This window comes from Heterodontus francisci, chromosome 9 (assembly GCF_036365525.1).
Source record: "Heterodontus francisci isolate sHetFra1 chromosome 9, sHetFra1.hap1, whole genome shotgun sequence".
NCBI classification, from domain to species: domain Eukaryota; kingdom Metazoa; phylum Chordata; class Chondrichthyes; order Heterodontiformes; family Heterodontidae; genus Heterodontus; species Heterodontus francisci.
In genome coordinates, this window is record NC_090379.1 from 102,599,965 (window position 1) to 102,621,844 (window position 21,880).

The 21,880-nt window shown below is 53.9% G+C and overlaps 1 protein-coding gene across 1 annotated transcript in view; it reads right to left on the reverse strand.

The window, feature by feature from the left end:
• Positions 1 to 8,278: 8,278 nt before the first annotated feature.
• The window catches only part of LOC137373356 (trichohyalin-like), a 154,081-nt gene continuing 140,479 nt past the window's right edge, over positions 8,279 to 21,880 (reverse strand). The window contains exon 13 of the mRNA XM_068038179.1: positions 8,279 to 8,599. Within this exon, the coding sequence (XP_067894280.1) occupies positions 8,279 to 8,599 (321 nt within the window). The remainder of the gene's footprint in view (positions 8,600 to 21,880) is intronic.

The window sequence follows — 21,880 nt, forward strand, 5'->3', positions numbered from 1 at the left end:
TGGGAATAGAGGGATACAGTCTCCGGAAGTGCAGAAGGTTTTAGTTTAGGCAGGCATCAAGATCGGCGCAGGCTTGGAGGGCTGAATGACCTGTTCCTATGCTGTACTGTTCTTTGTTCTTTGTTCAAAAAAGACTTGCATTTGTGTACTGCCTTTCATGACCTCAGGGTGTTCAAAGTGCTTTACAGCAAACGTAGTACTTTTGAAATGTAGTCGCAGTTGTAATGTAGAAAATACAGCAGACAATTTGCACACAGCAAGATCCCGCAAACAGCAATGAGATTTGTGACCAGATATTTTATTGATGTTGGTTGAGGGACAAATATTGTCCAGGGCACAAGGACCCTGGGACAAGCTACACTGAGTAGGGGCAGAGGAGATGAGGTCCAGTCTGTGTAGATTTGTATTCTCCCTCCACAGGTGCTGCCTGACCTCCTAAATCTTTCCAGATCTTTTTGTTTTTATTACAAGGTGTGCAATACCCAACAAAAGCTAAATGTTACACATTGCCTGGTGGTGTCTGGTTAAATTGTGCTCTTTTACCAGCCATGGCTGTTGTCTCGAAGACCCCCTCCTGCCAAGTATGAGGCATATTAATTTCGTCATATGTACATTAATTTTAAACTGTTGCTGGAGTGAAGAAATTACTTGTTTAAAGAGATCACCAGACATTTGGCTGGAGGACATTTGTATACTAACAGATGATGTTTGTGGAGACAAAGCAACTACTCCCTGGTCCAAAACACTCAAATGGATTTTGATCACTCGACATTGAAGGTGTAAGAAAATTCACGTTCCAGTGTCTGTGAAGATGGAGAATCAGGGCAATCAGTGAAGGAGAAAGGACCCTGATGGAAAGCACAACAGAACAAGCTGTGGTTTTAACTGCCATCAAAGTGAGACCCAGGAAGCTTACAGCTGCAAGTGCAGGAAAATTTAATAGGATTCCTGAAGGTTATCAGGGTTTTGTGGCTGAAGGGAGAGTAACTCCATACCCCTCGAGTGGGGCAAGCAAGCCTATAACAATCCAGGGACACAGGGGCCATAGATCCCTTTTACTGGGAAAAGGCCTGACCTTTTCCCCAGAGAGTGCAGTGAACATCAAAATGGCGGTGAATGGTATTGGAGGGCGGTATATGCCTGTAACTTCACATTGGGTGCACTTGGAGTGCAACCTAGTTTCGGCACCGGTGACTGGGATTGTCCCTAGTTTGACTGTGGACGGGGTTGACCTGCTTCTAGGTAATGATCTGGTGGGGGCGAAGGTGGTAGCTTTCCCAGTAGTGAAAGACCACAGGAGGTTAGAGAGACAGGGCAGCGGCAGGAGACAGTCCCCTGCAGTTTCCCTGAATGTGTAGTGGATCAGGCCATGATCAAGCCAGTTCCCCCTGAGGAGACTGAATTGGCACTGCAGGAGGATGGCCATGAGGTCTGTCTGTCTGAGACTTTCTTTGGAAAGTTAGACCCAGGGAATGAATTAAATGGATTTTCCCGAGCTGAGGTTCAGCAAGCTGATCCAATATTGCAAGAGTTAGCACAGGCTGCCCAGTCTGAAAGTGAAACAGAGGGAGTCCCTGATTGCTACTATTTAAAGAATGAGATACTGATGAGGAAATGCAGATCTCATCACAGACCTGAGAGCAAGGAGTGGACAGTAGTTCACCAGTTAGTGGTGCCACAGAGATACCAGAGAGAAATATTGAGAATAGCCCATGAGATTACAGTGGCTGTACATATGGGTATACGAAAAACCAAAGCCTGCATAAGACAGCAGTTTGACTGGCCAAAACTCCACAAAGATGTGGTGGAGTACTGTGGAAGTTGCCACATGTGCCAACTATGAAACCTGCACCCCTAAGTCCTGCAGCATTGACCACTCAATGTCTCTGATGGCGCTAAGATCCTGGGAGTGGATGTCAGCTGTGCCCCAGTCAGTTGTCTCATCCAGCATCCAAGGGCTGAGGCAGTCGAGGTGGCAGATGAAAGGGCCACCCCTCAGCGGGCACCAGTGTCACCTTTGGACCCTTCACCCCTTCCAGCTCAAGATTCATCTGTACCACAAAGCTGTGTGACTGAGGCTACCCCCTGCAATAACACAGGTTTGGCAGCCTAGGAGGAGCCGCCACAGCCACCTCCAAGATGAGGATGGAAGCCATGGGGCATCCCAGCCAGAGGCAAAGACTAGAGAGCAGGCTGCCCCCACCTCATCCTCTGCCACAGCGGGAGCACCCTGTAGAAGTGATAAAGAAAGAAAGGGCACCATTAAAAGGCTGAGGCAGTCGAAGCAGCAGATGAAGAGGCCACCCCTCAGCAGGCACCAGTGTCACCCTTTGACCCCTCGCCCCTTCTGACTCAGGAACCATCTGTACCACAGGCAGAGACTGAGCAACCTCTTGGAGAGCCATATGCAGCTGCACTCTGAGTGCATGCATGAGTAGCATGCTGAAATGCATAGGAAGAGTGAGACTCTCTGCAGCATTGACCGCTCAGTGTCTCTGATGGCGCTAAGATCCTGGGAGTGGATGCCAGCTGCATCTCAGTCGGTGGCCTCATCCAGCATCCAAGGGCACCATGAAAGGGCTGAGGCAGTCGAAGCAGCAGATGAAGGGGCCACCCCTCAGCGGGCACCTGTGTCACCCACTTGATTGGTTACCTGGGTGTTGTTTTCCACATTTGTCTGCTCTTTTGTTTTCACTTCAATACCACGTGTTTATGTAATCAATCTGATATGTGTTATTGATGCTTCATGTCAAAGGGGGATGGACTTTCGTTGGGTGGGTGGGGGAAGGGGTGCGAAGTTGGTGGTTCTGGGATTGCTGTATTTCCATGCTCTGTGATGTTGGAGAATGTTGGTGGTGGAAACCTCATTCTCCATGGTCATGGTTGGCAATGGGACTCCTCAGATATGGGTCATTACGGAATGATTGCTCTCTATGCTGGAAGGTGACTTTTGGGATCATCTGTTATAAGGGTTCAGAGGCGATCAGGTGAAAGGGGGTAGACGGTGGCGTAGTGGTATTATCACTGGACTAGTAACCCAGAGACCCAGGGTATTTCTCTGGGGACATGGGTTCAAATCCCATCACAGCAGAAGGTGGAATTTGAATTTAATTAATAAAAATCTGGAATTAAAAGCTAGTCTAATGATGGCCATGAAAACCATTGTCGATTGTTGTAAAAACCCATCTGGTTCACTAATGTCCTTTAAGGAAGGAAATCTGCTGTTCTTACCTGGTCTGGCCTACATATGACTCCAGACCCACAGCAATGTGATTAACTCTTACATGCCCTCTGAAATGGCCTAGCAAGCCACTCAGTTGTACCTAACCGCTACAAAGTCAATAAAAAGGAATGAAACCGGACGGACCACCTGGCATCGACCTAGGCACTGGAAACGACAAAAGCAAACCCAGCCCTGTCAACCCAGCAAAATTCTCCTTACAAACATCTGGGGGCTTGTGCCAAGGTTGGGAGAGATGTCCCACAGACTAGTCAAGCAACAGCCTGACATAGTCATACTCACGGAATCATACCTTACAGACAATGTCCCAGACACTGCCATCATTATCCCCGGGTATGACCTGTCCCACCGGCAGGACAAACCCACCAGAGGTGGTGGCACAGTGGTATACAGTAGGGAGGGAGTTGCCCTGGGAGTCCTCAACATCGACTCTGGATCCCATGAAGTCTCATGGCATCAGGTCAAACATGGGCAAGATAACCTCCTACTGATTACCACCTATCGCCCTCCCTCAGCTGATCAGTCGGTACTCCTCCATGTTGAACACCACTTGGAGGAAGCACTGAGGGTGGCAAGGGCACAAAATGTACTCTGGATGGGGGACTTCAATATCCATCACCAAGAGTGGCTCGGTAGCACCACTACTGACCGAGCTGGCCGAGTACTAAAGGACATAGCTGCCAAACTGGGTCTGCGGCAGGTGGATGGGGAACCAACACGAGAGAAAAACATACTTGACCTCGTCCTTACCCATCTGCCTGCCGCAGATGCCTCTGTCCATGATAGTATTGGTAGGAATGACCACCGCACGTCCTTGTGGAGACGAAGTCCCGCCTTCACATTGAGGATACCGTCCACCGTGTTGTGTGGCACTATCACTGTGCTAAATGGGATAGATTTCGAACAGATCTAGCAATGCAAAACTGGGCATCCATGAGGTGCTGTGGGCCATCAGCAACAGCAGAATTGTACTCAACGACAATCTGTAACCTCATGGCCCGGCATATCCCCCACTCTACCATTACCATCAAGCCAGGAGACCAACCCTGGTTCAATGAAGAGTGCAGGAGGGCATGCCAGGAGCAGCACCAGGCATACCTCAAAATGAGGTGTCAACCTGGTGAAGCTACAACCCAGGACTACTTGCATGCCAAACTGCATAAGCAGACAGAGCTAAGCGATCCCATAACCAATGGATCAGATCTAATCTCTGCAGTCCTGCCACATCCAGCCGTGAATGGTGGTGGACAATTAAACAACTAACTGGAGGAGGTGGCTCCACAAATAAACCCCATCCTCAATGATGGGGGAGCCCAGCACATCAGTGCGAAAGATAAGGCTGAAGCATTTGCAACAATCTTCAGCCAGAAGTGGCGAGTTGATGATCCATCTCAGCCTCCTCTGGAAGTCCCCAGCATCACAGATGCCAGCCTTCAGCCAATTCGATTCACTCCGCGTGATATCAAGAAACGACTGAGGGCACTGGATACTGCAAAAGCTATGGGCCCTGACAATATTCCAGCAATAGTACTGAAGACCTGTGCTCCAGAACTTGCCACGCCCTGAGCCAAGCTGTTCCAGTACAGCTACAACACTGGCATCTACCTTGCAATGTGGAAAATTGCCCAGTTATGTCCTGTACACAAAAAGCAGGACAAGTCCAACCCGGCCAATTACCGCCCCATCAGCCTACTCTCTATCATCAGTAAAGTGATGGAAGGTGTCATCAACAGTGCCATCAAGCGGCACTTGCTTCGCAATAACCTGCTCAGTGACGCTCAGTTTGGGTTCCGCCAGGGCCACTCAGCTCCTGACCTCATTTCAGCCTTGGTTCAAACATGGACAAAAGAGCTGAACTCAAGAGGTGAGGTGAGAGTGACTGCCCTTGACAACAAGGCAGCATTTGACCAAGTATGGCATCAAGGAGCCCTAGCAAAACTGAGGTCAATGGGAATCAGGGGGAAAACCCTCCGCTGGCTGGAGCCATACCTAGCGCAAAGGAAAATGGTTGTGGTTGTTGGAGGTCAAACATCTGAGCTCCAGGACATCACTGCAGGAGTTCCTCAGGGTAGTGTCCTAGGCCCAACCATCTTCAGCTGCTTCATCAATGACCTTCCTTCAATCATAAGGTCAGAAGTCGGGATGTTCGCTGATGATTGCACAATGTTCAGCACTAGTCGCGACTCCTCAGATACTGAAGCAGTCCATAGAAATGCAGCAAGACCTAGACAATATCCAGGCTTGGGCTGATAAGTTGCAAGTAACATTCGCGCCACACAAGTGCCAGGCAATGACCATCTCCAACAAGACAGAATCTAACCATCTCCCCTTGACATTCAACGACATTACCATCGCTGAATCCCCCACCATCAACATCCTAGGGGCTACCATTGACCAGAAACTGAACTGGAGTAGCCATATAAATACCGTGGCTACAAGAGCAGGTCAGAGGCGAGGAATCCTGTGGTGAGTAACTCACCTCCTGACTCCCCAAAGCCTGTCCACCATCTACAAGACACAAGTCAGGAGTGTGATGGAATACTCTCCACTTGCCTGGATGGGTACAGCTCCAACAACACTCAAGAAGCTCAACACCATCCAGGACAAAGCAGCCCGCTTGATTGGCACCCCATCCACAAACATTCACTCCCTCCACCACCGATGCACAGTGGCAGCAGTGTGTACCATCTACAAGATGCGCTGCAGCAATGCACCAAGGCTCCTTAGACAGCACCTTCCAAACCCGCGACCTCTACCAACTAGAAGGACAAGGGCAGCAAATGCATGGGAACACCACCACCTGCAAGTTCCCCACCAAGTCACACACCATCCTGACTTGGAACTATATTGCCATTCCTTCATTGTCGCTGGGTCAAAATGCTGGAACTCCCTTCCTAACAGCACTGTGTGTATACCTACCCCACATAGATTGCAGCGGTTCAAGAAGGCAGCTCACCACCACCTTCTCAAGGGCAATTAGGGATGGGCAATAAATGCTGGCCTGGCCAGTGACGCCCACATCCCATGAATGAATAAAAAGAAAGAAACGCTGCTGAATCAGCGTGGCTCTTGCAGCCATGCCAGCCTGCAGTTCACCCTGAGGTTCGAGACAACACTGGCGGGCATCCTCCAATGCCTGGGCATCAGCCATCTCTGGAGCGATCCCTTCCTCCTCCTCCTCTTCCTCCTCCTCCCAGTCCTCCAAGGTGGAGTGGCATTCTAGGTCCTCCTCGTCATCCATCTCCAGACCTCTTTGTATTGTCATGTTGTGCGAGGAGCAGCAGACAACCACAATACAACACTCTGGCTGGCTTGTACTGGAGGGCACCACTCAACTGGTCAAGGCAACAGAAGCACAGCTTCAAAGGCCAATGGTCTGTTTAATGCAGGTCCATGTTAGTAGATGGCTCTGGTTGCAGCACCTCTCTCCATCTGTATCTGGGTGGTGGACGGGTGACAGAAGCCATCTCTTTAGGGGATAACCCTTATCTTCCAGCAGCTACCCACAGAATCTGAATGTGAACCTGAAGAGATGCGGCCTCTGAGACTCTTACAGGATAAAGGAATCGTGACGTGCCTGGGCACCCAACACAGACCGACAAGATTCAGCTCCTGTGGTTACAGACCAGCTGAACATTTAATGAGTGGTAGCTCTTTCTGTTCAGGAATCTGACTGGCTGGTCTATTGGTGCCTTGATGGCTATGTGGGTGCAGTCGATGACCCCCTGGACCTGTGGGAATGCAGTCGTGAGCTGGCTGATGGCGTGATGAGCTGCCGACTGCGAGATGCCACCTAGGTCTGCAGCTGATGCCTGGAACGACCCAGTTGCATTAAAATTCAACACCACGGTGACCTTGAAGGCTGCAGGTAAGGGATTGCCATGGGGGCCGTGAGGCCTCAGGTCATTGTGGATTAGAGCACAAATATCCAAGAGCATCTGCCTGGATAGGTCCAGCCTCCTACGGCACTGGTGCTCTGTCATTAGCGGTTAGCTGACTCTTGGGCTGTGCACCCAATGTCTTGGGTAGCACCTTCCTCCCCTTGCAGCACCACCACCTCCACCCCCCGCCCCCCCCCCCCCCACTCCCCCAACCCTCTGCTGTGCTCCTCTGGCCTCCTGCTGTACAGGGGGTTGCATCTGCTGCAGCTCATCCTGGCTGCTCTGTCCAATGTCAGAGTAGCCTGTTCCCATTTGAACTCCCTCAGCTGGGCTTTGTGTGCTCACCAGGCATTCCAACCCCAGCTGCCCAGGTGATGTCTCACGTCCATCTCCAGATTATTATCACTCACCACTCACAAAGGCAAGTCTTTCAGCTTCATCAATGGCTATTCTGTGGCACTGTATGAACAGGTGAGCTTTATTTTAGTCTTCGACAATATGTTAAATAGCCCTTCCAATTGCCTTCATGGCCCTCTGCAGAGATCACGACATCTACACACTGCCGTTTTCCAGACATGGCGTTTTCCCCGTGCCCTTCGATTGAAACCTACAAACTACTCCTGACAAACCTTTCAATGAGCTCCTCAAAAAGCTCAACAGCCAATTAATTGGAGGATTGTGGGCCTGCTGTTCCCCCACTCCCGGCATCCCATTCAAAATCTCTCCAAGTTTTTGAGGCAGCAGGACACAGTGCCTGCCTCGGATAACACGATTTTCAATGGCACATGTACCTGTGCCCACCCGCACCGGCTTGAAAAATCCAGCTCCTGCAGTCAGCGTTAGAAACTGTGGACTGAATTTAAACCCGATGACACGGGTCAGAGTAGCTGCTCTGGAGGTGGGTGTCATTACCCCATTAGAGTTCTGCATGTGATCTCGCGGCCATCCAATTAAGCAGCACGATGCCAGGGGTCATCCAATCTAGGGCCCAAGGTGGTAACGCAGGTGGCAAGGTGGGCATCATATTTAAAGAAATGCCAGCCATGCATTCATTGCTGCCTGCACAAAGGACTCCTTCCTGCTCCTGCTGCCTGCTGTTCCCCTGTTGTTGCGGCTGCCTGCTGGTCTCCAGTTGCTGTTGCATTGACCTCTTCTGCTACTGCCGGGTGTTCTCCAGTTGCTGTTGACTAGTGTTCCCCTGCTGCTCCCTTGTATTCTTCTGTTGGTCCCAGGTGTTCACCTGCTGCTGCTGTTCTCCTTTTGCAGTTGCCTTGTGTTCTCCTGTTGCTTTTGCCTGCTGTTCTTCTGCTGCTGCTGCCTGGTGTTCAGTTGCTGCTGCCTGGTGTTCTCCTGTTGCTGTTGCCTGGTGTTCTTCTCCTGCTGTCTGGTGTTCTCCTGTTGCTGCAGCCCGGTGTTGTCCTGTTGCTGCTGCCTGGTGTTCTCCTGCTGTTGCTGCCTGGTGTTCTCCTGTTGCTGCCTGGTGTTCAGTTGCTGTTGCCTGGTGTTGGCCTGTTGCTGCTGCCTGGTGTTCTCCTGCTGTTGCTGTATGATGTTCTCCTGTTGCTGCCTGGTGTTCTCCTGCTGCTGCTGCCTGGTGTTCATCTGCTGTTGCTGCCTGGTGTTCTCCTGTTGCTGCCAGGTGTTCTCCTGTTGCTGCCTGGTGTTCTCCTGCTGCTGCTGCCTGGTGTTCATCTGCTGCTGTTGTCTGGTGTTCTCCTGTTGCTGCTTGGTGTTCTCCTGCTGCTGCCTGGTGTTTAGCTGCTGCTACGGCCTGGTGTTCATCTGCTGCTGTTGTCTGGTGTTCTCCTGTTGCTGCTTGGTGTTCTCCTGCTGCTGCCTGGTGTTTAGCTGCTGCTGCGGCCTGGTGTTCATCTGCTGCTGTTGTCTGGTGTTCTCCTGCTGCTGCCTGGTGTTTAGCTGCTGCTGCGGCCTGGTGTTCTCCTGCTGCTGCTGTCTGGTGTTCATCTGCTGTTGCTGCCTGGTGCTCTCCTGTTGCTGCTGCCTGGTGTTCTCCTGTTGTTGTCTGGTGATCTCCTGTTGCTGCCTGGTGTTCTTCTGCCGCTGCCAGGTGTTCTCCTGTTGCTGCCTGGTGTTCTCCTGTTGTTGTCTGGTGTTCTCCTGCTGCTGCCTGGTGTTCTCCTGTTGTTGTTGTCTGGTGTTCATCTGCCGCTGCTGCCTGGTGTTCTCCTGTTGTTGTCTGGTGATCTCCTGTTGCTGCCTGGTGTTCATCTGCCGCTGCCAGGTGTTCTCCTGTTGCTGCCTGGTGTTCTCCTGTTGTTGTCTGGTGTTCTCCTGCTGCTGCCTGGTGTTCTTCTGTTGCTGCTGCCTGGTGTTCACCTGCTGCTGCCTGGTGTTCTCCTGTTGCGGCCTGGTGTTCTCCTGTTGCTGCTGCCTGGTGTTCTCCTGTTGCTGCATGGTGTTCTCCTGTTGCTGCTGCCTGGTGTTCTCCTGTTGCTGCCTGGTGTTCTCCTGTTGCTGCTCCCTAGTGTTCTCCTGTTGTTGTCTGTTGTTCTCTTGCTACTGTCTGGTGTTCTCCTGCTGCTGCCTGGTGTTCTTCTGCTGCTGTCTGGTGTTCTCCTGTTGCTGCCTGGTGTTCTCCTGTTGTTGTCTGGTGTCCTCTTGCTGCTGCCTGGTGTCCTCCTGCTTTTTTCTGGTGTTCTCTTGCTGCTGCCTGGTGTCCTCCTGTTGCTGCTGCCTGGTGTTCTCCTGTTGCTGCAGCCCGGTGTTGTCCTGTTGCTGCTGCCTGGTGTTCTCCTGCTGTTGCTGCCTGGTGTTCTCCTGTTGCTGCCTGGTGTTCAGTTGCTGTTGCCTGGTGTTGGCCTGTTGCTGCTGCCTGGTGTTCTCCTGCTGTTGCTGTATGATGTTCTCCTGTTGCTGTCTGGTGTTCTCCTGCTGCTGCTGCCTGGTGTTCATCTGCTGTTGCTGCCTGGTGTTCTCCTGTTGCTGCCAGGTGTTCTCCTGTTGCTGCCTGGTGTTCTCCTGCTGCTGCTGCCTGGTGTTCATCTGCTGCTGTTGTCTGGTGTTCTCCTGTTGCTGCTTGGTGTTCTCCTGCTGCTGCCTGGTGTTTAGCTGCTGCTACGGCCTGGTGTTCATCTGCTGCTGTTGTCTGGTGTTCTCCTGTTGCTGCTTGGTGTTCTCCTGCTGCTGCCTGGTGTTTAGCTGCTGCTGCGGCCTGGTGTTCATCTGCTGCTGTTTGGTGTTCTCCTGCTGCTGCCTGGTGTTTAGCTGCTGCTGCGGCCTGGTGTTCTCCTGCTGCTGCTGTCTGGTGTTCATCTGCCGCTGCTGCCTGGTGTTCTCCTGTTGCTGCTGCCTGGTGTTCTCCTGTTGTTGTCTGGTGATCTCCTGTTGCTGCCTGGAGTTCTTCTGCCGCTGCCAGGTGTTCTCCTGTTGCTGCCTGGTGTTCTCCTGTTGTTGTCTGGTGTTCTCCTGCTGCTGCCTGGTGTTCTCCTGTTGTTGTTGTCTGGTGTTCATCTGCCGCTGCTGCCTGGTGTTCTCCTGTTGTTGTCTGGTGATCTCCTGTTGCTGCCTGGTGTTCATCTGCCGCTGCCAGGTGTTCTCCTGTTGCTGCCTGGTGTTCTCCTGTTACTGCTCCCTCGTGTTCTCCTGTTGTTGTCTGGTGTTCTCTTGCTACTGTCTGGTGTTCTCCTGGTGCTGCCTGGTGTTCTTCTGCTGCTGTCTGGTGTTCTCCTGTTGCTGCTGCCTGGTGTTCTCCTGTTGCTGCTCCCTAGTGTTCTCCTGTTGTTGTCTGTTGTTCTCTTGCCACTGTCTGGTGTTCTCCTGCTGCTGCCTGGTGTTCTTCTGCTGCTGTCTGGTGTTCTCCTGTTGCTGCCTGGTGTTCTCCTGTTGTTGTCTGGTGTCCTCTTGCTGCTGACTGGTGTCCTCCTGCTTTTTTCTGGTGTTCTCTTGCTGCTGCCTGGTGTCCTCCTGCTTTTTTCTGGTGTTCTCCTGCTGCTGCCTGGTGCTCTTCTGCTGCTGTCTGGTGTTCTCCTGTTGCTGCCTGGTGTTCTCTTGTTGCTGCTGCCTGGTGTTCACCTGCTGCTGCCTGGTGTTCTCCTGTTGCGGCCTGGTGTTCTCCTGTTGCTGCTGCCTGGTGTTCTCCTGTTGCTGCTGCCTGGTGTTCTCCTGTTGCTGCATGGTGTTCTCCTGTTGCTGCTGCCTGGTGTTCTCCTGTTGCTGCCTGGTGTTCTCCTGTTGCTGCTCCCTAGTGTTCTCCTGTTGTTGTCTGTTGTACTCTTGCTACTGTCTGGTGTTCTCCTGCTGCTGCCTGGTGTTCTTCTGCTGCTGTCTGGTGTTCTCCTGTTGCTGCCTGGTGTTCTCCTGTTGTTGTCTGGTGTCCTCTTGCTGCTGCCTGGTGTCCTCCTGCTTTTTTCTGGTGTTCTCCTGCTGCTGCCTGGTGTCCTCCTGCTTTTTTCTGGTGTTCTCCTGCTGCTGTCTGGTGTTCTTCTGCTGCTGTCTGGTGTTCTCCTGTTGCTGCCTGGTGTTCTCCTGTTGCTGCTGCCTGGTGTTCTTCTGCTGCTGTCTGGTGTTCTCCTGTTGCTGCCTGGTGTTCTCCTGTTGCTGCTGCCTGGTGTTCTCCTGTTGCTGCCTGGTGTGCTCCTGTTGCTGCTGCCTGGTGTTCTCCTGTTGCTTCTCCCTGGTGTTCTCCTGTTGCTGCTGCCTGGTGTTCTCCTGTTGCTGCTGCCTGGTGTTCTCCTGTTGCTGCCTGGTGTTCTCCTGTTGCTGCTGCCTGGTGTTCTCCTCTTGCTGCCTGGTGTTCTCCTGTTGCTGCTGCCTGGTGTTCTCCTGTTGCTGCCTGGTGTTCTCCGGCTGCTGCTGCCTGGTGTTCTCCTGTTGTTGTTGCTGCCTGGTGTTCTCCTGTTGCTGTTGTCTGGTGTTCATCTGCTGCTGCCTGGCGTTCTCCTGTTGCTGCTGGCTGGTGTTCTCCTGTTGCTGCTGCCTGCTGTTCTCCTGTTGTTGTTGCTGCCTGGTGTTCTCCTGTTGCTGTTGTCTGGTGTTCATCTGCTGCTGCCTGGCGTTCTCCTGTTGCTGCTGGCTGGTGTTCTCCTGTTGCTGCCTGGTGTTCTCCTGCTGCTGCTGCCTGGTGTTCTCCTGTTGCTGCTGCCTGGTGTTCTCCTGTTGCTGCCTGGCGTTCTCCTGTTGCCGCTGGCTGGTATTCTCATGTTGCTGCTGCCTGGTGTTCTCCTGTTTCTGCTGTCTGGTGTTCACCTCCTGATGCCTGGTGTTCTCTTGTTGCTGCTGCCTGGTGTTCTCCTGTTGCTGCCTGGCGTTCTCCTGTTGCTGCTGGCTGGTATTCTCCTGTTGCTGCTGCCTGGTGTTCTCCTGTTTCAGCTGTCTGGTGTTCACCTGTTGCTGCCTGGTGTTCTCCTGCTGCTGCTGCCTGGTGTTCTCCTGTTGCTGCCTGGCGTTCTCCTGTTGCTGCTGGCTGGTGTTCTCCTGTTTCTGCTGTCTGGTGTTCACCTGTTGCTGCCTGGTGTTCTCCTGCTGCTGCTGCCTGGTGTTCAGCTGCTGTTGCCTGGTGTTCTCCTGCTGCCTGGTGCTCTCCTGTTGCTGCTCCCTAATGTTCTCCTGTTGTTGTCTGGTGTTCTCTTGCTGCTGCCTGGTGTCCTCCTGCTTTTTTCTGGTGTTCTCTTGCTGCTGCCTGGTGTCCTCCTGCTTTTTTCTGGTGTTCTCCTGCTGCTGCCTGGTGTTCTTCTGCTGCTGTCTGGTGTTCTCCTGTTGCTGCCTGGTGTTCTCCTGTTGTTGTCTGGTGTCCTCTTGCTGCTGCCTGGTGTCCTCCTGCTTTTTTCTGGTGTTCTCTTGCTGCTGCCTGGTGTCCTCCTGCTTTTTTCTGGTGTTCTCCTGCTGCTGCCTGGTGTTCTTCTGCTGCTGTCTGGTGTTCTCCTGTTGCTGCCTGGTGTTCTCCTGTTGCTGCTGCCTGGTGTTCACCTGCTGCTGCCTGGTGTTCTCCTGTTGCAGCCTGGTGGTCTCCTGTTGCTGCTGCCTGGTGTTCTTCTGCTGCTGTCTGGTGTTCTCCTGTTGCTGCCTGGTGTTCTCCTGTTGCTGCTGCCTGCTGTTCTCCTGTTGCTGCCTGGTGTTCTCCTGTTGCTGCTGCCTGGTGTTCTCCTGTTGCTGCCTCGTGTTCTCCTGTTGCTGCTGCCTGGTGTTCTCCTGTTTCTGCTGCCTGGTGTTCTCCTGCTGCTGCCTGGTGTTCTTCTGCTGCTGCCTGGTGTTCTCCTGTTGTTGTCTGGTGATCTCCTGTTGCTGCCTGGTGTTCTTCTGCCGCTGCCAGGTGTTCTCCTGTTGCTGCCTGGTGTTCTCCTGTTGTTGTCTGGTGTTCTCCTGCTGCTGCCTGGTGTTCTCCTGTTGTTGTTGTCTGGTGTTCATCTGCCGCTGCTGCCTGGTGTTCTCCTGTTGTTGTCTGGTGATCTCCTGTTGCTGCCTGGTGTTCATCTGCCGCTGCCAGGTGTTCTCCTGTTGCTGCCTGGTGTTCTCCTGTTACTGCTCCCTCGTGTTCTCCTGCTGTTGTCTGGTGTTCTCTTGCTACTGTCTGGTGTTCTCCTGGTGCTGCCTGGTGTTCTTCTGCTGCTGTCTGGTGTTCTCCTGTTGCTGCCTGGTGTTCTCCTGTTGCTGCTCCCTAGTGTTCTCCTGTTGTTGTCAGTTGTTCTCTTGCCACTGTCTGGTGTTCTCCTGCTGCTGCCTGGTGTTCTTCTGCTGCTGTCTGGTGTTCTCCTGTTGCTGCCTGGTGTTCTCCTGTTGTTGTCTGGTGTCCTCTTGCTGCTGACTGGTGTCCTCCTGCTTTTTTCTGGTGTTCTCTTGCTGCTGCCTGGTGTCCTCCTGCTTTTATCTGGTGTTCTCCTGCTGCTGCCTGGTGTTCTTCTGCTGCTGTCTGGTGTTCTCCTGTTGCTGCCTGGTGTTCTCCTGTTGCTGCTGCCTGGTGTTCACCTGCTGCTGCCTGGTGTTCTCCTGTTGCGGCCTGGTGTTCTCCTGTTGCTGCTGCCTGGTGTTCTCCTGTTGCTGCTGCCTGCTGTTCTCCTGTTGCTGCATGGTGTTCTCCTGTTGCTGCTGCCTGGTGTTCTCATGTTGCTGCCTGGTGTTCTCCTGTTGCTGCTCCCTAGTGTTCTCCTGTTGTTGTCTGTTGTTCTCTTGCTACTGTCTGGTGTTCTCCTGCTGCTGCCTGGTGTTCTTCTGCTGCTGTCTGGTGTTCTCCTGTTGCTGCCTGGTGTTCTCCTGTTGTTGTCTGGTGTCCTCTTGCTGCTGCCTGGTGTCCTCCTGCTTTTTTCTGGTGTTCTCTTGCTGCTGCCTGGTGTCCTCCTGCTTTTTTCTGGTGTTCTCCTGCTGCTGGCTGGTGTTCTTCTGCTGCTGTCTGGTGTTCTCCTGTTGCTGCCTGGTGTTCTCCTGTTGCTGCTGCCTGGTGTTCTTCTGCTGCTGTCTGGTGTTCTCCTGTTGCTGCCTGGTGTTCTCCTGTTGCTGCTGCCTGGTGTTCTCCTGTTGCTGCCTGGTGTTCTCCTGTTGCTGCTGCCTGGTGTTCTCCTGTTGCTTCTGCCTGGTGTTCTCCTGTTGCTGCTGCCTGGTGTTCTCCTGTTGCTGCCTGGTGTTCTCCTGTTGCTGCTGCCTGGTGTTCTCCTCTTGCTGCCTGGTGTTCTCCTGTTGCTGCTGCCTGGTGTTCTCCTGTTGCTGCCTGGTGTTCTCTGGCTGCTGCTGCCTGGTGTTCTCCTGTTGTTGTTGCTGCCTGGTGTTCTCCTGTTGTTGTTGTCTGGTGTTCATCTGCCGCTGCTGCCTGGTGTTCTCCTGTTGTTGTCTGGTGATCTCCTGTTGCTGCCTGGTGTTCATCTGCCGCTGCCAGGTGTTCTGCTGTTGCTGCCTGGTGTTCTCCTGTTACTGCTCCCTCGTGTTCTCCTGTTGTTGTCTGGTGTTCTCTTGCTACTGTCTGGTGTTCTCCTGGTGCTGCCTGGTGTTCTTCTGCTGCTGTCTGGTGTTCTCCTGTTGCTGCCTGGTGTTCTCCTGTTGCTGCTCCCTAGTGTTCTCCTGTTGTTGTCTGTTGTTCTCTTGCCACTGTCTGGTGTTCTCCTGCTGCTGCCTGGTGTTCTTCTGCTGCTGTCTGGTGTTCTCCTGTTGCTGCCTGGTGTTCTCCTGTTGTTGTCTGGTGTCCTCTTGCTGCTGACTGGTGTCCTCCTGCTTTTTTCTGGTGTTCTCTTGCTGCTGCCTGGTGTCCTCCTGCTTTTTTCTGGTGTTCTCCTGCTGCTGCCTGGTGTTCTTCTGCTGCTGTCTGGTGTTCTCCTGTTGCTGCCTGGTGTTCTCCTGTTGCTGCTGCCTGGTGTTCACCTGCTGCTGCCTGGTGTTCTCCTGTTGCGGCCTGGTGTTCTCCTGTTGCTGCTGCCTGGTGTTCTCCTGTTGCTGCTGCCTGGTGTTCTCCTGTTGCTGCATGGTGTTCTCCTGTTGCTGCTGCCTGGTGTTCTCCTGTTGCTGCCTGGTGTTCTCCTGTTGCTGCTCCCTAGTGTTCTCCTGTTGTTGTCTGTTGTTCTCTTGCTACTGTCTGGTGTTCTCCTGCTGCTGCCTGGTGTTCTTCTGCTGCTGTCTGGTGTTCTCCTGTTGCTGCCTGGTGTTCTCCTGTTGTTGTCTGGTGTCCTCTTGCTGCTGCCTGGTGTCCTCCTGCTTTTTTCTGGTGTTCTCTTGCTGCTGCCTGGTGTCCTCCTGCTTTTTTCTGGTGTTCTCCTGCTGCTGGCTGGTGTTCTTCTGCTGCTGTCTGGTGTTCTCCTGTTGCTGCCTGGTGTTCACCTGTTGCTGCTGCCTGGTGTTCTTCTGCTGCTGTCTGGTGTTCTCCTGTTGCTGCCTGGTGTTCTCCTGTTGCTGCTGCCTGGTGTTCTCCTGTTGCTGCCTGGTGTTCTCCTGTTGCTGCTGCCTGGTGTTCTCCTGTTGCTTCTGCCTGGTGTTCTCCTGTTGCTGCTGCCTGGTGTTCTCCTGTTGCTGCTGCCTGGTGTTCTCCTGTTGCTGCCTGGTGTTCTCCTGTTGCTGCTGCCTGGTGTTCTCCTCTTGCTGCCTGGTGTTCTCCTGTTGCTGCTGCCTGGTGTTCTCCTGTTGCTGCCTGGTGTTCTCCGGCTGCTGCTGCCTGGTGTTCCCCTGTTGTTGTTGCTGCCTGGTGTTCTCCTGTTGCTGTTGTCTGGTGTTCATCTGCTGCTGCCTGGCGTTCTCCTGTTGCTGCTGGCTGGTGTTCTCCTGTTGCTGCTGCCTGCTGTTCTCCTGTTGTTGTTGCTGCCTGGTGTTCTCCTGTTGCTGTTGTCTGGTGTTCATCTGCTGCTGCCTGGCGTTCTCCTGTTGCTGCTGGCTGGTGTTCTCCTGTTGCTGCCTGGTGTTCTCCTGCTGCTGCTGCCTGGTGTTCTCCTGTTGCTGCTGCCTGGTGTTCTCCTGTTGCTGCCTGGCCTTCTCCTGTTGCCGCTGGCTGGTATTCTCCTGTTGCTGCTGCCTGGTGTTCTCCTGTTTCTGCTGTCTGGTGTTCACCTCCTGATGCCTGGTGTTCTCTTGTTGCTGCTGCCTGGTGTTCTCCTGTTGCTGCCTGGCGTTCTCCTGTTGCTGCTGGCTGGTATTCTCCTGTTGCTGCTGCCTGGTGTTCTCCTGTTTCAGCTGTCTGGTGTTCACCTGTTGCTGCCTGGTGTTCTCCTGCTGCTGCTGCCTGGTGTTCTCCTGTTGCTGCCTGGCGTTCTCCTGTTGCTGCTGGCTGGTGTTCTCCTGTTTCTGCTGTCTGGTGTTCACCTGTTGCTGCCTGGTGTTCTCCTGCTGCTGCTGCCTGGTGTTCAGCTGCTGTTGCCTGGTGTTCTCCTGCTGCCTGGTGCTCTCCTGTTGCTGCTGCCTGGTGTTCTCCTGTTGCTGTTGTCTGGTGTTCAGCTGCTGCTGCCTGGTGTTCTCCTGTTGCTGCCTGGTGTTCTCCTGTTGCTGCTCCCTAATGTTCTCCTGTTGTTGTCTGGTGTTCTCTTGCTGCTGCCTGGTGTCCTCCTGCTTTTTTCTGGTGTTCTCTTGCTGCTGCCTGGTGTCCTCCTGCTTTTTTCTGGTGTTCTCCTGCTGCTGCCTGGTGTTCTTCTGCTGCTGTCTGGTGTTCTCCTGTTGCTGCCTGGTGTTCTCCTGTTGTTGTCTGGTGTCCTCTTGCTGCTGCCTGGTGTCCTCCTGCTTTTTTCTGGTGTTCTCTTGCTGCCGACTGGTGTCCTCCTGCTTTTTTCTGGTGTTCTCCTGCTGCTGCCTGGTGTTCTTCTGCTGCTGTCTGGTGTTCTCCTGTTGCTGCCTGGTGTTCTCCTGTTGCTGCTGCCTGGTGTTCACCTGCTGCTGCCTGGTGTTCTCCTGTTGCAGCCTGGTGGTCTCCTGTTGCTGCTGCCTGGTGTTCTTCTGCTGCTGTCTGGTGTTCTCCTGTTGCTGCCTGGTGTTCTCCTGTTGCTGCTGCCTGCTGTTCTCCTGTTGCTGCTGCCTGGTGTTCTCCTGTTGCTGCCTGGTGTTCTCCTGTTGCTGCTGCCTGGTGTTCTCCTGTTGCTGCCTCGTGTTCTCCTGTTGCTGCTGCCTGGTGTTCTCCTGTTTCTGCTGCCTGGTGTTCTCCTGCTGCTGCCTGGTGTTCTCCTGTTGCTGCCTGGTGTTCTCCTGTTGCTGTTGTCTGGTGTTCAGCTGCTGTTGCCTGGTGTTCTCCTGCTGCTGCTGCCTGGTGCTCTCCTGTTGCTGCTGCCTGGTGTTCTCCTGTTGCTGTTGTCTGGTGTTCAGCTGCTGCTGCCTGGTGTTCTCCTGTTGCTGCCTGGTGTTCTCCTGTTGCTGCTCCCTAATGTTCTCCTGTTGTTGTCTGGTGTTCTCTTGCTGCTGCCTGGTGTCCTCCTGCTTTTTTCTGGTTTTCTCTTGCTGCTGCCTGGTGTCCTCCTGCTTTTTTCTGGTGTTCTCCTGCTGCTGCCTGGTGTTCTCCTGCTGCTGCCTGGTGTTCTTCTGCTGCTGCCTGGTGTTCTCCTGTTGCTGCCTGGTGTTCTCCTGTTGCTGCTCCCTAATGTTCTCCTGTTGTTGTCTGGTGTTCTCTTGCTGCTGCCTGGTGTCCTCCTGCTTTTTTCTGGTGTTCTCCTGCTGCTGCCTGGTGTTCTTCTGCTGCTGTCTGGTGTTCTCCTGTTGCTGCCTGGTGTTCTCCTGTTGTTGTCTGGTGTCCTCTTGCTGCTGCCTGGTGTCCTCCTGCTTTTTTCTGGTGTTCTCTTGCTGCTGCCTGGTGTCCTCCTGCTGCTGCCTGGTGTTCTTCTGCTGCTGTCTGGTGTTCTCCTGTTGCTGCCTGGTGTTCTCCTGTTGCTGCTGCCTGGTGTTCTTCTGCTGCTGTCTGGTGTTCTCCTGTTGCTGCCTGGTGTTCTCCTGTTGCTGCTGCCTGGTGTTCTCCTGTTGCTGCCTGGTGTTCTCCTGTTGCTGCTGCCTGGTGTTCTCCTGTTGCTTCTCCCTGGTGTTCTCCTGTTGCTGCGGCCTGGTGTTCTCCTGTTGCTGCTGCCTGGTGTTCTCCTGTTGCTGCCTGGTGTTCTCCTGTTGCTGCTGCCTGGTGTTCTCCTCTTGCTGCCTGGTGTTCTCCTGTTGCTGCTGCCTGGTGTTCTCCTGTTGCTGCCTGGTGTTCTCCGGCTGCTTCTGCCTGGTGTTCTCCTGTTGTTGTTGCTGCCTGGTGTTCTCCTGTTGCTTCCTGGTGTTCACCTGCTGCTGCCTGGTGTTCTCCTGTTGCGGCCTGGTGGTCTCCTGTTGCTGCTGCCTGGTGTTCTTCTGCTGCTGTCTGGTGTTCTCCTGTTGCTGCCTGGTGTTCTCCTGTTGCTGCTCCCTAGTGTTCTCCTGTTGTTGTCTGTCGTTCTCTTGCTACTGTCTGGTGTTCTCCTGCTGCTGCCTGGTGTTCTTCTGCTGCTGTCTGGTGTTCTCCTGTTGCTGCCTGGTGTTCTCCTGTTGTTGTCTGGTGTCCTCTTGCTGCTGCCTGGTGTCCTCCTGCTTTTTTCTGGTGTTCTCTTGCTGCTGTCTGGTGTCCTCCTGCTTTTTTCTGGTGTTCTCCTGCTGCTGGCTGGTGTTCTTCTGCTGCTGTCTGGTGTTCTCCTGTTGCAGCCTGGTGTTCTCCTGTTGCTGCGGCCTGGTGTTCTTCTGCTGCTGTCCGGTGTTCTCCTGTTGCTGCCTGGTGTTCTCCTGTTGCTGCTGCCTGGTGTTCTCCTGTTGCTGCTGCCTGGTGTTCTCCTGTTGCTGCCTGGTGTTCTCCTGTTGCTGCTGCCTGGTGTTCTCCTGTTGCTTCTGCCTGGTGTTCTCCTGTTGCTGCTGCCTGGTGTTCTCCTGTTGCTGCTGCCTGGTGTTCTCCTGTTGCTGCCTGGTGTTCTCCTGTTGCTGCTGCCTGGTGTTCTCCTCTTGCTGCCTGGTGTTCTCCTGTTGCTGCTGCCTGGTGTTCTCCTGTTGCTGCCTGGTGTTCTCCGGCTGCTGCTGCCTGGTGTTCTCCTGTTGTTTTTGCTGCCTGGTGTTCTCCTGTTGCTGTTGTCTGGTGTTCATCTGCTGCTGCCTGGCGTTCTCCTGTTGCTGCTGGCTGGTGTTCTCCTGTTGCTGCTGCCTGCTGTTCTCCTGTTGTTGTTGCTGCCTGGTGTTCTCCTGTTGCTGTTGTCTGGTGTTCATCTGCTGCTGCCTGGCGTTCTCCTGTTGCTGCTGGCTGGTGTTCTCCTGTTGCTGCCTGGTGTTCTCCTGCTGCTGCTGCCTGGTGTTCTCCTGTTGCTGCTGCCTTGTGTTCTCCTGTTGCTGCCTGGCGTTCTCTTGTTGCCGCTGGCTGGTATTCTCCTGTTGCTGCTGCCTGGTGTTCTCCTGTTTCTGCTGTCTGGTGTTCACCACCTGATGCCTGGTGTTCTCTTGTTGCTGCTGCCTGGTGTTCTCCTGTTGCTGCCTGGCGTTCTCCTGTTGCTGCTGGCTGGTATTCTCCTGTTGCTGCTGCCTGGTGTTCTCCTGTTTCAGCTGTCTGGTGTTCACCTGTTGCTGCCTGGTGTTCTCCTGCTGCTGCTGCCTGGCGTTCTCCTGTTGCTGCTGGCTGGTGTTCTCCTGTTGCTGCTGCCTGCTGTTCTCCTGTTGTTGTTGCTGCCTGGTGTTCTCCTGTTGCTGTTGTCTGGTGTTCATCTGCTGCTGCCTGGCGTTCTCCTGTTGCTGCTGGCTGGTGTTCTCCTGTTGCTGCCTGGTGTTCTCCTGCTGCTGCTGCCTGGTGTTCTCCTGTTGCTGCTGCCTGGTGTTCTCCTGTTGCTGCCTGGCCTTCTCCTGTTGCCGCTGGCTGGTATTCTCCTGTTGCTGCTGCCTGGTGTTCTCCTGTTTCTGCTGTCTGGTGTTCACCTCCTGATGCCTGGTGTTCTCTTGTTGCTGCTGCCTGGTGTTCTCCTGTTGCTGCCTGGCGTTCTCCTGTTGCTGCTGGCTGGTATTCTCCTGTTGCTGCTGCCTGGTGTTCTCCTGTTTCAGCTGTCTGGTGTTCACCTGTTGCTGCCTGGTGTTCTCCTGCTGCTGCTGCCTGGTGTTCTCCTGTTGCTGCCTGGCGTTCTCCTGTTGCTGCTGGCTGGTGTTCTCCTGTTTCTGCTGTCTGGTGTTCACCTGTTGCTGCCTGGTGTTCTCCTGCTGCTGCTGCCTGGTGTTCAGCTGCTGTTGCCTGGTGTTCTCCTGCTGCCTGGTGCTCTCCTGTTGCTGCTGCCTGGTGTTCTCCTGTTGCTGTTGTCTGGTGTTCAGCTGCTGCTGCCTGGTGTTCTCCTGTTGCTGCCTGGTGTTCTCCTGTTGCTGCTCCCTAATGTTCTCCTGTTGTTGTCTGGTGTTCTCTTGCTGCTGCCTGGTGTCCTCCTGCTTTTTTCTGGTGTTCTCTTGCTGCTGCCTGGTGTCCTCCTGCTTTTTTCTGGTGTTCTCCTGCTGCTGCCTGGTGTTCTTCTGCTGCTGTCTGGTGTTCTCCTGTTGCTGCCTGGTGTTCTCCTGTTGTTGTCTGGTGTCCTCTTGCTGCTGCCTGGTGTCCTCCTGCTTTTTTCTGGTGTTCTCTTGCTGCTGCCTGGTGTCCTCCTGCTTTTTTCTGGTGTTCTCCTGCTGCTGCCTGGTGTTCTTCTGCTGCTGTCTGGTGTTCTCCTGTTGCTGCCTGGTGTTCTCCTGTTGCTGCTGCCTGGTGTTCACCTGCTGCTGCCTGGTGTTCTCCTGTTGCAGCCTGGTGGTCTCCTGTTGCTGCTGCCTGGTGTTCTTCTGCTGCTGTCTGGTGTTCTCCTGTTGCTGCCTGGTGTTCTCCTGTTGCTGCTGCCTGCTGTTCTCCTGTTGCTGCTGCCTGGTGTTCTCCTGTTGCTGCCTGGTGTTCTCCTGTTGCTGCTGCCTGGTGTTCTCCTGTTGCTGCCTCGTGTTCTCCTGTTGCTGCTGCCTGGTGTTCTCCTGTTTCTGCTGCCAGGTGTTCTCCTGCTGCTGCCTGGTGTTCTCCTGTTGCTGCCTGGTGTTCTCCTGTTGCTGTTGTCTGGTGTTCAGCTGCTGTTGCCTGGTGTTCTCCTGCTGCTGCTGCCTGGTGCTCTCCTGTTGCTGCTGCCTGGTGTTCTCCTGTTGCTGTTGTCTGGTGTTCAGCTGCTGCTGCCTGGTGTTCTCCTGTTGCTGCCTGGTGTTCTCCTGTTGCTGCTCCCTAATGTTCTCCTGTTGTTGTCTGGTGTTCTCTTGCTGCTGCCTGGTGTCCTCCTGCTTTTTTCTGGTTTTCTCTTGCTGCTGCCTGGTGTCCTCCTGCTTTTTTCTGGTGTTCTCCTGCTGCTGCCTGGTGTTCTCCTGCTGCTGCCTGGTGTTCTTCTGCTGCTGCCTG